General features: G+C 47.2%; 1 protein-coding gene across 1 annotated transcript in view; it reads right to left on the bottom strand.

The window, feature by feature from the left end:
* Window positions 1-13,258, bottom strand: part of SLIT3 (slit guidance ligand 3) — a 621,296-nt gene that overhangs the window by 206,950 nt on the left and 401,088 nt on the right. Inside the window, exon 5 of the mRNA XM_060094956.1 lies at window positions 6,557-6,628. Within this exon, the coding sequence (XP_059950939.1) occupies window positions 6,557-6,628 (72 nt within the window). The remainder of the gene's footprint in view (window positions 1-6,556; window positions 6,629-13,258) is intronic.

Here is a 13,258-nt window from a genome sequence, read left to right as displayed (position 1 = left end):
GCCATGGCCTGCTGGCTTTCCCCCGTGGGTTTCTGTAGTTTGCTGCTGACTCTTTAGGTCCGCTTTGCCTGCTTGATTCAGGACTATAAGCTTTCACCAACTGCACAAGTCTCCTTGCTGGCCACCCTGACTCCAGTCTCTGCTTCTCAGCGATTCACCCTCCCCACTGATGCTGGAGCTGTCTTTCTGCAATGAAAATCTGATCCCACCGGTCCCCTCCTGAAACCTTCTCATTGGATCCCCCCTGCCATTGCCATATGGATCAGGCATTCAAGGTCCTCCCTGACCGTCATTCCCCCATCTTCCACCTCCTGTCTCACTAACCTCAACGCTCTTCACTGTTCTTCCTGCTCGCTGTGCTCCAGCCACAAGTCTCTGACAAGCCTCAACTCTTTCACATACCTCTGTCCTTTTGCATAGGTTGGTGATTTTTCATAGGCTGTTCCTTCTGCCTGGAATGCCCTTCCCCTGGGTGAACTCCTACTCATCCTGCAAGACCCAACTCATGTCACTTTCTGAGTGAAGCCAGAATCAGGCCTGTCTCTCTGGGCTTTCCCACATCTTTGTCCTTTTACCTCCAATGGAATCCTGGCCCCTGTCCTGCAACCACTGATTTACTAGTCTTCCCCCTCACCACACTGTGAGTTCTCCAAGTGCAAGGACGGTGTCTTATTCTTTTTATAATATCATTTTCATAGTACGCATTTTAACAATTATGCATGATTTCTCGTATGTAATAGGCCAACCACAAATACTTGAGGAACGGAAGAACAAATACATTCATTGGATTTGTTCTTAGTCCACCTTATTCTCTGCCATGAGCCATTTGGGCACTGGGGATTCCACAGTGATTGAGAAAGACAGGGTCCCTGTGTACACATGTTCATTCTGTGTGACATCCAGAGACAGGGTGACAAATAGATGAACAAGATCATTTCATAGGGTGATAAGTGCTCTGACTTATATAACTGGGTAGTGGGATAGAGAGGAAGGGCAGTGGGGGCTGAGGAGTTGCTTTAGACCCGGCCACTCTGAGGAGGTGATGTTTGAGATGAGACCTGAACGATTTGAAGGAGCCGACTGTGCGGAGGTCCGAGAGCTTAGCATCCCACACAAAGGGAGGGGCAGGTGCAAAGGCCCAGAGGCAGGAAGGAGCTTGGGGTGCTCAGGGATGGACTGGAGCATGGGAAGCACAAGATGAGTGAGAGGGGACCCAGACTGTGTAGAGTCTTGCAGGGCACGACCAGGAGCGTGAACTCTGTTGCAGGTGCAGTGATGGAGTGAACGGCTGCTGAGATTAGCAGACAGAGATGCCACCAACCAGTGGGCACTTCCCGTCCCTCCCCACTCCCCGCCCAAACACACACAAGATTACCGCCTGCTCATGGGGGCCGAGACAGCCCTCATTAATCTCAGGAAGCGGGAGGGCAGTGCAGCAACTCAGACTAACTAGGAAACACAAAGGCCGCCTGCCCAGCTTTGTTTTGAAACCGTCAGTTCCAAATTTTGCTAGCTGGCAGAGACAGGGGTTATTGATTTTCCCTTCTGGAATGCATGTCCTACAGAGTCCTCGCAAATAGAAACTGAAAAACAGAGGAAAACATAACTGCTGAGAAAGATAGAGCAAGGGGGCATTTTTTTAAAAAAACAATCTATACTGGTTTTGTCTTTTTCTTATTATGCTTTGTTGGACTGTGGCTTGTCATCTCTCTTTTTGTCCAATTCATTTCCCCCCTATCTCTATGTCTTACAATTATCTCTCTCTCTCTCTCTCTCTTTTCTCTCTCTCCCCTTCTTTTTCTCACCGTGTCTTCCCCAATCCCTAGCATGGCATTTGCATATGGTAGGCAGGGAATACTGGCATGTCAAGTGTTGGTCTATCTACTGGTCAGTCTACCTGAATGCCTCTTTCTCCAGATCAATCTATCCATCTCATCTCCCTTTAAATATAGCACCTTTCCCCCTCCCAGACAGGCAGCAGCATGGGATCAGCCCATAAAAGCAGCTTTTAGTAATTGCAGAGAGTGGTATCCCCAGCTAATTACTTTCTCTTTTCTCTGGAGAAGCAGGAAGCAATTAGGGGCTTCCTTCCGCTGCCTGGGTAGGGGCAGGGCACCAAATCCCTCCAGCACCAGTATTACAAGGTTCAAACACCCCCCTGGGTCCTTTCTCTTGCCTCTGACAACAGCTGTATGCTTGCCTACTTGCCTCTGTGAATCAGGCCTCCAACTGCCAGCAGCCTCCTTGGTTACTCTTTCCTTTTTCCTGTTGCTAGCATGGCTGAGTAGGGAGCACTCTGGGTAGACAGCAACCCGGACATCAACCCTGGGTTGGGTGGGTTGGGTGGGTTACAAAGGGCAGGCTAAGTGCGGAGGCCTAGGCCCAATGGTGTCTGCTGACTTTCACTAAATTACACACACTGATCGAAACTCAATTTTGTCATCTGGAAAATGGGGGTAACACAGTCTCTTCCTTCTTGAGGGGGACTGTCAGGACAAGCAAAGAAAATGCATATCAAAACTACAAAATTATAAACAACAAATAGCCAATCCTTGATTTTCTCCTCTTAATGAAGCATATGGTATCATGAATAGGCCCAGTTGGTATTTCAAGCCTGACATTCCAATAATTTATCATCTTCTCCTTATTTTACTTAAGTAACAAGTAGAAGCGTGTTATATTCCCTGAGCTCACACAAGGTGATGGAGAAGGTTCGAGGGCTGGCAGGTGGTTTATAAACAGATCGATGACAGGGATGTGCATTCCTGAGGTTTAAAATTCACTACTCATCACTCACAAAAGGGACAATCTCTACAAGTGGGTAATTGAGGTCCGGTCGGAGGAGGGTGTTTCCTTAACAGGTTTTACACAAACTTAATTTCTGCAAAGCGTCTCGTATTTTACATGTACCGACGCATATTTAAAGGCACAACTTCAGTCATCAACCTTTACCCAGATGTCTCCCTTCTTGAACTTGCTCCTCAGCTTGGGCCCTATACCTCCAATTACTCACACTTCATTTTCTCTTAAGGCCACAAGATTCTTTAATTTCACTCCCTCTTAGTCGAACAGGAGATGTAGCTGTGGTCACAGACCAAAGTCACATAACCAGTAGAAACAGGACAGGACGTCAAGGTCACCAACACAACTCATCCTCTTCCAGCCTGGTTCTTCCCCCGATCTTTCAACCTCTGTGGAGTGGGAGCTCCAAGAAGGCAGAGCTCACAGATACGTATCTTACTTACTGCATTTACCCCCAGAACTGGCATTTAGTAGGAGCTCAAAAAACATTCTGAGGGCTGCATGGATGAGTGACTATGGGAATGGGCCATGATTCTCTGTGTCATCTAAATATGGAACTTATCATTTTTTCCTTCCTTTCCCTGGCCTCTAGTAACTCATGGATTGCCACTTCTTGTGCCTTGGTCCCCACTGGCGTCTTACTGGGGCTCCTCCTTTCATTCCTGACCGCGAGCCCTGATCCCTCACGTTGGACCACAGCCTCATCTCCCACTGCCCCCTCCTTCTTCCACTGTCTCCTGTCCTAGGTTCCTCTTCCAGGATCAATGTTTGTATCATGACCTTCCCAGATCGGAAGCTAGCCACCTTCTCAGTACCTACATCTAAAGCCCATGCTCCTGGGCTTCCCTGGTGGCGCAGTGGTTGAGAGTCCTCCTGCCGATGCAGGGGACACGGGTTCGTGCCCCAGTCCGGGAAGATCCCAGGTGCCACGGAGCGGCTGGGCCCGTGAGTCATGGCCGCTGGGCCTGCGTGTCCGGAGCCTGTGCTCCGCAACGGGAGAGGCCACAACCGTAAGAGGCCCGCGTACCACAAAAAAAATAAAATAAAAAAATAAAGTCCATACTCCTTGCAGGCGAGGCTCACCACCACCTGGTCCCCATCTCTCTTTCTGACCTGAACACCTATTACTCCGCGTCATAATCCCTCCACTCCCATGAGACGGCTCGGCGTAGGTCCCTTAAAACACACCTTGTATAGGTTTGCCTCCCCACGCTGTACACACTATTTGCCTGTTCATTCGGCAAATTCCAATCATCATTCCGGGCTCCGTGAAAGTCTTTACAATTGTAACAACAAAAAAGGAAGACAGCAGTAATAGTAACTAGAACTTTCTAAGCACCTTCCACATGCCAAGCATAGTACTGAGTTATTCATACACATCATTTCATTCACCTTCACAAAACCACTAAGAGGTTAGGTACAATTCTTATCCTCCTCTCCCTGTGGAAGAAATCTAGGCTCGGAAGTGTCAAGTACTGTACCTGAGGTCACAGACTCAGTACGCAGAACAGCTGGGAACCAGACACAGATTTATCAGATGGCCACCCTTTGGGCGACACTGCCTAAAGCTATTGTTCTTCTCTGAGCTCTGACAGTCCTTCATAATGCCTGGCCACTCATTGGACCATTTTGCTGTGGACTGTTAAATTATTAAACTTCCTCTCGTATGCACGTTTCTTGTCCCCAATTATACCATAAGTCACCTGAGAATTACACTTCTGGGTCTTAGAAGTTCTGGCCCCCCAGAGTATGGTGACTGAACTGATTAGAAGTATAAAGTAATCAACCCCTTTCGTTTTGTTGGTTAATTCATCCTTTAAGCAGTGAGTTTACTCTCCTCCCCTGTCCCACTAGATCCTTGCTGTTTAGGACACACATCCGGGTGGAGAAGGAGGGCCTGTCCGTAGTTCTTGAGTTTGCGGACTCTTAACACTTTTAGCTCCTGAGGCCTTTGTGAAGTTAGAGACAGTACAGGAAAACAACAACAATAACCCCCCCAAACCCCAGCAACTATTGAGGACCACTGTGAGACTGAATCATTTTCTTGAGAATCAAAAATGTAGTTGGTAATTACACAGCCCTGCTTATCTAACACCATAATATGTTTTTTTTTTTAATTAACTGGCCCATTTAAAATTAGAGCCATGAGATAGGATAGATATACCACTTTATGTATGTAAGATGTTAATTTAGGGCTCAACGATCAAGAAGCTGGTTGACTTTAAATTAGTCACTGCCCTCCTCTGGTCCTCAATTTTCTCACTGCTGATCTGTAGGGTTTTCTTGGATCTGTAAGTTCCCCTCTCGTCTTGCTTTTCTGGGATGCTAATCAACACAACCTCTTAGTTTTGCTTTATGTGCACGATCTCGAGTCACATTTTCTGCAGCTTTGTCTGCTCCTCCCGGCCCGCTCCTGCTTCTGGGCAAATGCTCCCAGATGAAGCAATAGGTAGCCTGCTGTCTGGAGCCCCTTGCAAAATGCTCTCTGTTCCCTGCTCCCTGCACCCCAGATGCCTCTGCCCTCTGGTGTGCTTTTCATGTTAAACACCTAAAGCTTTCTGCTCGGTTCTCAGCAAAGGGGAGGCACATAGCTTGTATCAGGAAGCCAACATCAGCTTCCCGGCACGCCAAAATCCCTGAAGTACTTACAGGGAAAGCTAAGAGCTAAAGCAGTTTTTAAAAAAATCTCCTTCAAGACTTCTCAAGTTGGATGCAAGCCTGTGGAGGAGGTCAGTAGGCAGAAACGCCTTCTCTGTACCCCTCTCCAAACACATGGGCACAGTGGTGTGGATAGAAAATTCAGGAGGCACACTCCTCGTGAAGGGAAGGGCCCGGGAGTCAGGATAAGGAGCAGACAGTGGGGACCAGGTAGGAAACAACAAAGGCTATTTGGCAAGTTCAAAAGCGTGGTGATGGAACAGCTCTGCATCAGTTGCAGTAATGGGCAACAGAATCTGCACGTGATAAAATGACACAGAATTGCACATGCGCACATGTGTGCACACAGACACAAATGAGCGCGTGTAAAACTGGGACATCTGAAGAATAAGGTCTGTGGGTTGCCCTCCTGTCAATTTTCTACTTTAATATTATATGAGAGTTATACAGGGTGTTACCACTGGGAGAAAACTGGGTAAAAGCGTACACAGACTAGTCTACTATTTTTGAAATTTCCTGTGAATCAATAATTATTTCAAAATAAAAATTAAGAAAAACCCCAAGCACCTCGTGCAGTAGATCTGGCTACATCTCCCCATGATCCTGGGACACAAGTCCTGACGCTCCGTCATAAGATCCTATTACAGTGAGATCTTCACCATCATGATCTTCAAGCATCTTTGTCTCCCATTTACAGAACACTTACTATGTACGAGGCACTAAGCGTTAAAAACATTTTCTCGTTTGCATCGATACCCCACCAGGCTATCATCCCTATTTTATAGAAGGTAATGACCTTGGGAGAAGCTGAGTTGAGCCCCAGGCCCACAGAGCGCCGCCAGGCTGTGACTCAGGTCTGGGACTCTATGTTCATACCTGGGGACAAATCTCCAGAGAAGAACAAGACTCCCTGGAGCTGCCGTGGTGTTCGACGTGTGTTCCCTGGAAACCACTTAAGCACACCCCTCAATCTGTCTCAAAGGCGCCTGGACTGAGGGCACAAGTCACGGGGACACCACCTCCCTGTCCCGTGTCCCTCACCCCTGCCCTGGCCGGAGAACCACATCTGCGGCGAAGCAACAAAAACATCACTTACAGGTTCTTCACATCTGCGATGCCTCGGAACGCCTTCCTCGGGATCCCCAGGATCTGGTTTTCGCTCAGATCTCTAAACAAGAAGAGAAGAGGCACAGGCATTAAGGACCCAGGCCCGGCTTTATCTGCATCTCATTATGATAACAAAACCCCTCTGGAGGCTGCCTCCCTCTGCGGTCAGGAGTGTTTGGGGGACTGTTTAGTCTCAGGCCCCAGGCTGCTACAAGCCTTCACATTGTTCTTCTAGCGATGGCCTTGCTGAAATGGTTACCAGGCCAGCGGCTCGCCTCCAGGGCGGGCTCTGTGGGTGGTCTCACACCTCCAGGCCACGAGCCAAGTGCTGGGTTGTTTGTTGCACACACACTACACCCAGTTCTCTTGTTCTGCCACCTCGCAGAGATGACCCCTTCCTCCGCCTCGCACAGCATCCCTCCCCCACCGCAGGGTCAACACCACTCAGTCTCCCATCTTCTCAGGGACTCTCTGCCTTTTTCATCTGAGATCGGAATGGAGCCTGGCCACCCTGACTTTCTGATGGTGGATGACCCTCTCTGCTTTTCTAGAGCCCCAGAGAGACCCCTGGGGGCCACCTGGATCGTGTTAGTGACAGGCATGATGAATTCAAATTGCATTTCCACAAACCCACCCAAAATGGGGGTCCCATTGCACCTCATTAGCATTTAGCAATGCTAACATGTTGCTCTGAGCAGGGAGGGGAAGCGACAAAGTGTCAGGTCCTGAAGCTGGCTCAAACCCAAGTCTTGTACCAGGGTCCCCTTTAAGAATCCCCAAAGCCTCAATATCCTTTCCTAAGACCCATGCTTTTTTGTTGTTGTTGTTGTTTTCCGGTTTTATTTTTTGCTGGACCAAACACATGCACTTGTTTTCATTCATACCCCAAGCTTGCTTGGGGTCTTAGTGAGTAATCAAGCATATATATGTGTATCAATCATATATATATTTTATATATATATATATATATTTCCATTATTTTAAAAAGAACACAAAAACCTTCAGATATTAAGGTAAAAAATTATATACCCAGACACAACCACTGCTACCAATTAGGAGTAATATATATATAAATGTTACCAATCTGATCTCATAGTATGTAGTCTGTTTTAATCTCTTTTTTCGCATACTATATTGAGAATATCTGTTTCTGTCATTAACAGTACACGTAGGCCAACACTCATTTTTTTTTTTTTTTTTTTTTTTGCGGTACACAGGCCTCTCACTGTTGTGGCCTCTCCCATTGCGGAGCACAGGCTCCGGACGCGCAGGCTCAGCGGCCATGGCTCACGGGCCCAGCCGCTCTGCGGCACGTGGGATCTTCCCAGACCGGGGCACGAACCCGTGTCCCCTGTATCGGCAGGTGGACTCTCAACCACTGCACCACCAGGGAAGCCCCTATGCCAACATTTTTAATGGCTGTGTATCATCCAATTCTATAGATGGCTATATGATCCCACGTCGCTAGGTATTTATTTACTTGCCATTTAAGGAAACACTAGGATAAATTTTCCTGCCCACACATTTTGAGGACACGTGTACAGCTACTTCCTTGGTATAAAGTCCTATAAGGAGAATGTGCTGGGTCACAGGGTAAACACGTCTTAAATTGTGTTGTCCTAGAGACGGATGGACGCTCCCACACTGATTTTCCAGGGGCACCTGATCAAAAGCTATAGATGACTCCAAATATATTTGGAAAGAGAGGTCAGACGACCATCCTCCACTAAAACCTGGGCCCTCTAAATCACCATTTTGCCAGGAAGCAAGAGGAAACATAGGAAGCAGAAGAGAGGAGCCCATTTTTCTGCTCTCATCGGCTGAGCTGAGCGGGCAACTCTGAGTGGCGGGCTAAAATTCAAGACACGTGGGGATTGTCTGGGGCCACTGTTAGATACCAAGGCAAGGCTCAGAGTTGGGGTAGGGTGCAGAGATGAATACAGAGAGAAATCCTGGGGCTGAATAAGAGGGTGCTCCCCATCTCAAATCCAGTTTCCTCTGCCTGCGACTGATATAAGTAAATTCAGATGCACAGTGAGCCCCGCTGCAGGCTCCCCTGGCTGGGCCTGATTCAATGAGCAGGGCTCCAGCCTGGAGCCGGGGCGCTGAACAAAGCCCACGATGACGGTAGAGGTCAGGCAGTGTCACCAAGGCCACTCCCCTGCTCTCCATCAGCCTCCAAGAGAAGGGGGCCCAGGTCCTGTCATCTGACTAATGCAATTTCCACCAGGCATCTGGGCTATACCCAAGGCTCCGGCAGCCACAATGGGCCCAGTCTTTTCTGCCAAGTGAAGACTGGTCTCCGGGACAGCAAGCCCCTGCCCGCTAGCCTCCCAGGCTCGGCTGCTAGTTTTGGCCGCTCTGGGAAACAGCTCAGGGCACACTTTTGGCAAACGGCTAATGATCAAAATCAGGGGCAGGTGGAGGCAACAGGAGAGAGCTTTAGAACGATCAGCTGTAAAAACGCTTGGAAGCCAGATGAAGGGGTACATATCCCAATTATGCATTAACCCTTTGAGTTTAAGGCACCACGGTATACTGAAAGAATAGCAATTGTATGAGGGTTCTGGTTTGCAGTGTAGCGGGATGAAGAAAGGACAGCCGTATCTAAGCAGAAAAATCTGATGGAGTTGCTGGGCAATCTCCCATGAAAGCGGTCACACAGACAAAACCCTGCACTTGGATGGGACGGCCACTTGGGTTTCCGTTCACTATTTTCTCGCTGTAAATATACCCAGTCTTTTTTTTTTTTTTTTTTTTTCGGTACACGGTCCTCTCACTGTTGTGGCCTCTCCCGTTGCGGAGCACAGGCTCCAGACGCGCAGGCTCAGCGGCCATGGCTCACGAGCCCAGCCGCTCCACGGCATGTGGGATCTTCCCAGACCGGGGCACGAACCCGCGTCCCCTGCATCGGCAGGCGGACTCTCAACCACTGCGCCACCAGGGAAGCCCAATATACCCATTCTTGCTCCTACTTTCAGGAGACTCGTTTAAAGCACAGCTCTTTCCGTCTCCCTGCCACGGCTTTCCTCCTGCCACAATTGAGCAAAACAGTTGATTGTAGGGAATTTATCTGCTACCCATGACAATCTGCTTGTAAATTTTATTAATTTTATTTTCCGTTGAGCCTCTCTTCTCTGGCTAACGATACCGCTGCCATCCATCTGCAGGATTGTATATTGATTTCATAAATACCTCCAGTAGGCTGACAAACTGACAGCTTTAACGGTGTTACTGATGGGGCGTGGAGGAGGGTTCAGGGCTGGTGCTTCATTTTCGGTAACTGTCCTTTCACAATTATCTCGGGGCCTTTGTGGGGATTCCTAATAGTGTGTTTATCTCAGCGTGATGCCAGAGCATGGAGCTATTGTTAAGTACTATCCTTGAGAGAGACAAGAGCCACCATTTTCGGCTGACACTTAAATAAAAATAACAAAATCTATCCATAGTGCCCACGAGCTTAGCTCCGGCCAATTGCTTGGTGGGGGTTTAGTGCCTCCCTCTTCCTGAGGGAAAATGCTCAAAAGTGACCAGGGAAAGGGAACTTGCTTTTTTTTTTTTTTTTTTTTAACCTTAGATGAACGGGATGAGGTTGGAGTAGGGTGAGAGAAAGAATGGTGAGCTGGGATTTTCTGAGGAAATAAAGGAAGATGCCTGGTGGGAAAGGCTTTCTTGGTTGGGAAGTGGGGTTCCCGATTGGGATGCCTTTTTAAATAATTAGGATTCTGAAAGAAAGGCGAACTGCATTAGCTAAAGTGCTTTTTCCTGCTTCTGGAAAATGATTAACCGGCTGATTATTCCATCCAAAAACACCAGACCAGAGAGGACTTATGAAGGAGACAGTAAGTCAAATAGGACTTGGCAACAACCAATATATCCCCCTTCCAGCCAACATCCCCCCCTTTTTAATTTACTAAAATGCTTTGGACACAGATTAACTTTCTTCGCAAATTTATTATTGCTTCATCTACCTTGAAACAGGGACTGCAGACGCTTTGATAAATGGATTGAAAGGTTGTCTAGTTCCAGTGGAGCTTTTGAAATGCTTCCCGGGGCTCTCCCTGCAATGTCAGACATGCTTTGTTCTCAGAGCAACAGTGAATGACAATCCTCACCTTCACCCCACCCCTACCTCCCCATGTTTACCAGGCAAGGCAAGAAGCAGGAAAATGCTCTCCTTTTGCCTCTGGTGGGGACAATGTGTTTGTCTCGGTCACCTTCATGCTATCAGAAAGTCCTGTCTGTGTTAAATGGCAGTTTATGGCTCCTAGAGGTCCATGTCGAATTATTCCGGAGGTACAGAATGGGACTTGGAAGCTCCTCCAGAATTGGGGAATTCTTGTGTGGGAAGTGGTTAGAGCCACTTATTAGCTGTACACAAACTACTGAAATGCTCTATGACTCAGGTTCCCCACCTTTACAGTGAGGCTATTAATTTTACTGATCTCTTGCAGATTAATACTGAGGATGACATGAATTGGTATGTGTATACTTTGCACAGAACCTGGAACCCTGGAGGCATTCAGTGAAAGGCTGCATGTACTTCTTGGATTTTCCCTCCATTTAGCCCTGGATTTGCATTGCTGAAAATGTCCCTTTTCACTATCCTCAGGACATATGCCTACAACTCTGCAAAGAACAGAACATATAAACATTGCTAATATTCTTTCCATAAAGTCTGAGGGAGGTTAAACTTCCTCTCATCTATCATCTAGATACAAGTATCTATATTTGACTCTAGATTCTTTTGGATAAAACAGGAGAGCTTGATTCAGGAATAAAGTTCTGTCTTAGGTTGGGCTCGCTCAGATACAGATGCTTGGCCAAGTGATGGATTCACAAAGTAATCCTGGGAGAGGCAAGTAAGGGATGGAGGAAATAGGATGGAGAAGGAAATAAAGGACAGTTAGGTAAAGTGCTGGTCTTAGCCCCAAACCCTGGGAGCTCCTGTCTCTAACCAAGGGATCTGGGTCTTTGTAGCCCAGCATCAGACAGTCCTTGGTTAGACCACCCAGGAGAAATGCAAATTCCCTGGCTCTGCCTGTCCTCCATAAGGCTGGATGAAGTGACACTAGCAACTCAAGGACAGGTTGCTGAAGAAGTTCCCAGCCACGACTTTCAGCAGCAAAGTCCAAAGAATCAGGAGATGGGGGCCAATGTCAGCAAAGGGAACCCAAGGGATCCAAACCAAAGCATTTCATAAGAAGGCTTCAAGGTCAGTTTTCCTAAATCAGGAAAGATTTTTTTAAAAAAATCTTTAATCTCAGAAGATTAAAAAAAATCACCCCTGAAAGATGACATATCCAGGATCAAGGATCAAGAGGCCATGCATGGTAGGGGTTGGAAGCAACTGAGCAAAGAAAACTGGAGCAACTCAATCTGGTACCTTCTTTACTTCCCCAAACCCTTTGCACTAAGACCAATCAAGTGCCTTTTTAGTAACATTAAAAAGAAAAAATCCATCAACTCTTGATTAGCCAAGCTAAAAGAGGGGATGATCTAAAAGCACTTATATTTAGAATCCTTTATTGGATTTGGGATCAGGGCAGTGAGTTGCGAGTCTGATTCTCTTTGGCCTGAGTATGTATTAAAATTACTTTCCTAGTCACTCACGGCCTAGTAGGAAGAAACCGCCCATTGGTGCAGTAGGTATCAATCCAGACTCATTTCATTTCTGATGGATAATCTATGAATCTAAAATTTCTTGGACTCTCAATGCTACTATCCTATACAAAGCTGAACCTTGATCCCCTACCCCCAACTCCTCAAATATGGTAACTATGACACATCACTCTGCTCTAGGAACCAAAGAGAAAGATATTGTTTTGCTTACCTTATTTTATACAGCAGGAGGGACAGACATGCAGGAAACATTATTCCCTGGGGATTCTACAATGTGGGCTTCGGGGAGGATTTATCTTAAAAGGTAAATCTCTTGTGCAGGCGATTTATCTTAATAAGCAAGATTATATGTTTGCAGTTGGGTCACTGTCAAAACCAAATGAGCCCCAAACATATGTCCCAGCTAGGAAGCCCTGGTACCTCCAGCTGAGTGTCCGGTTAATAGCATCCTCTGTCTGAGGGAGATTACAGTGGAGTACCTGAATCATTTCCTGCAAGAAATGCCACCTATCTCAGAAACCCAGAGACTCAAAGTATCAATGGGGGACGAAAACAATGATTTCCCACTGCTCCAGCTGGGTTTCTAATAGTTCACGGCAGCAGGAGTCGACACTGCCTGCTCCCTGGATGTGAAAAAGTTACTGAATGAAACATTTCAATAAGAGCTCCTTCCACTGTGCCTTCTTTGATAAGCTCATTAGAAAAGTCCTAGTCAGAGCGTTCAGGTGTTTAATATTGGTGGATTAAATGCCAGTTCAGATTCTTACTTCACTCAACAAAAAAATGAATTGAGCACCTACTACGTGCTACACCTACTGAGACACAGAAGTGAACAGAACCAAGCTTCTGTCCTCCTGGAACTTGCATCTCATTGACCCTAGATACAAATAAACAGACTCCTTTATATGAACATAAACATCTAGACACCTCAAAAAATAAGAGCTGTGGGCTTCCCTGGTGGCGCAGTGGTTGAGAGTCCGCCTGCCGATGCAGGGGACACGGATTCGTGCCCCGGTCCGGGAGGATCCCACATGCCGTGGAGCGGCTGGGCCCGTGAGCCATGGCCGCT

Source organism: Mesoplodon densirostris, chromosome 3 (genome assembly GCF_025265405.1).
Source record: "Mesoplodon densirostris isolate mMesDen1 chromosome 3, mMesDen1 primary haplotype, whole genome shotgun sequence".
Taxonomy (NCBI): domain Eukaryota; kingdom Metazoa; phylum Chordata; class Mammalia; order Artiodactyla; family Ziphiidae; genus Mesoplodon; species Mesoplodon densirostris.
This window is presented reverse-complemented; position numbering and strand designations above follow the sequence as displayed.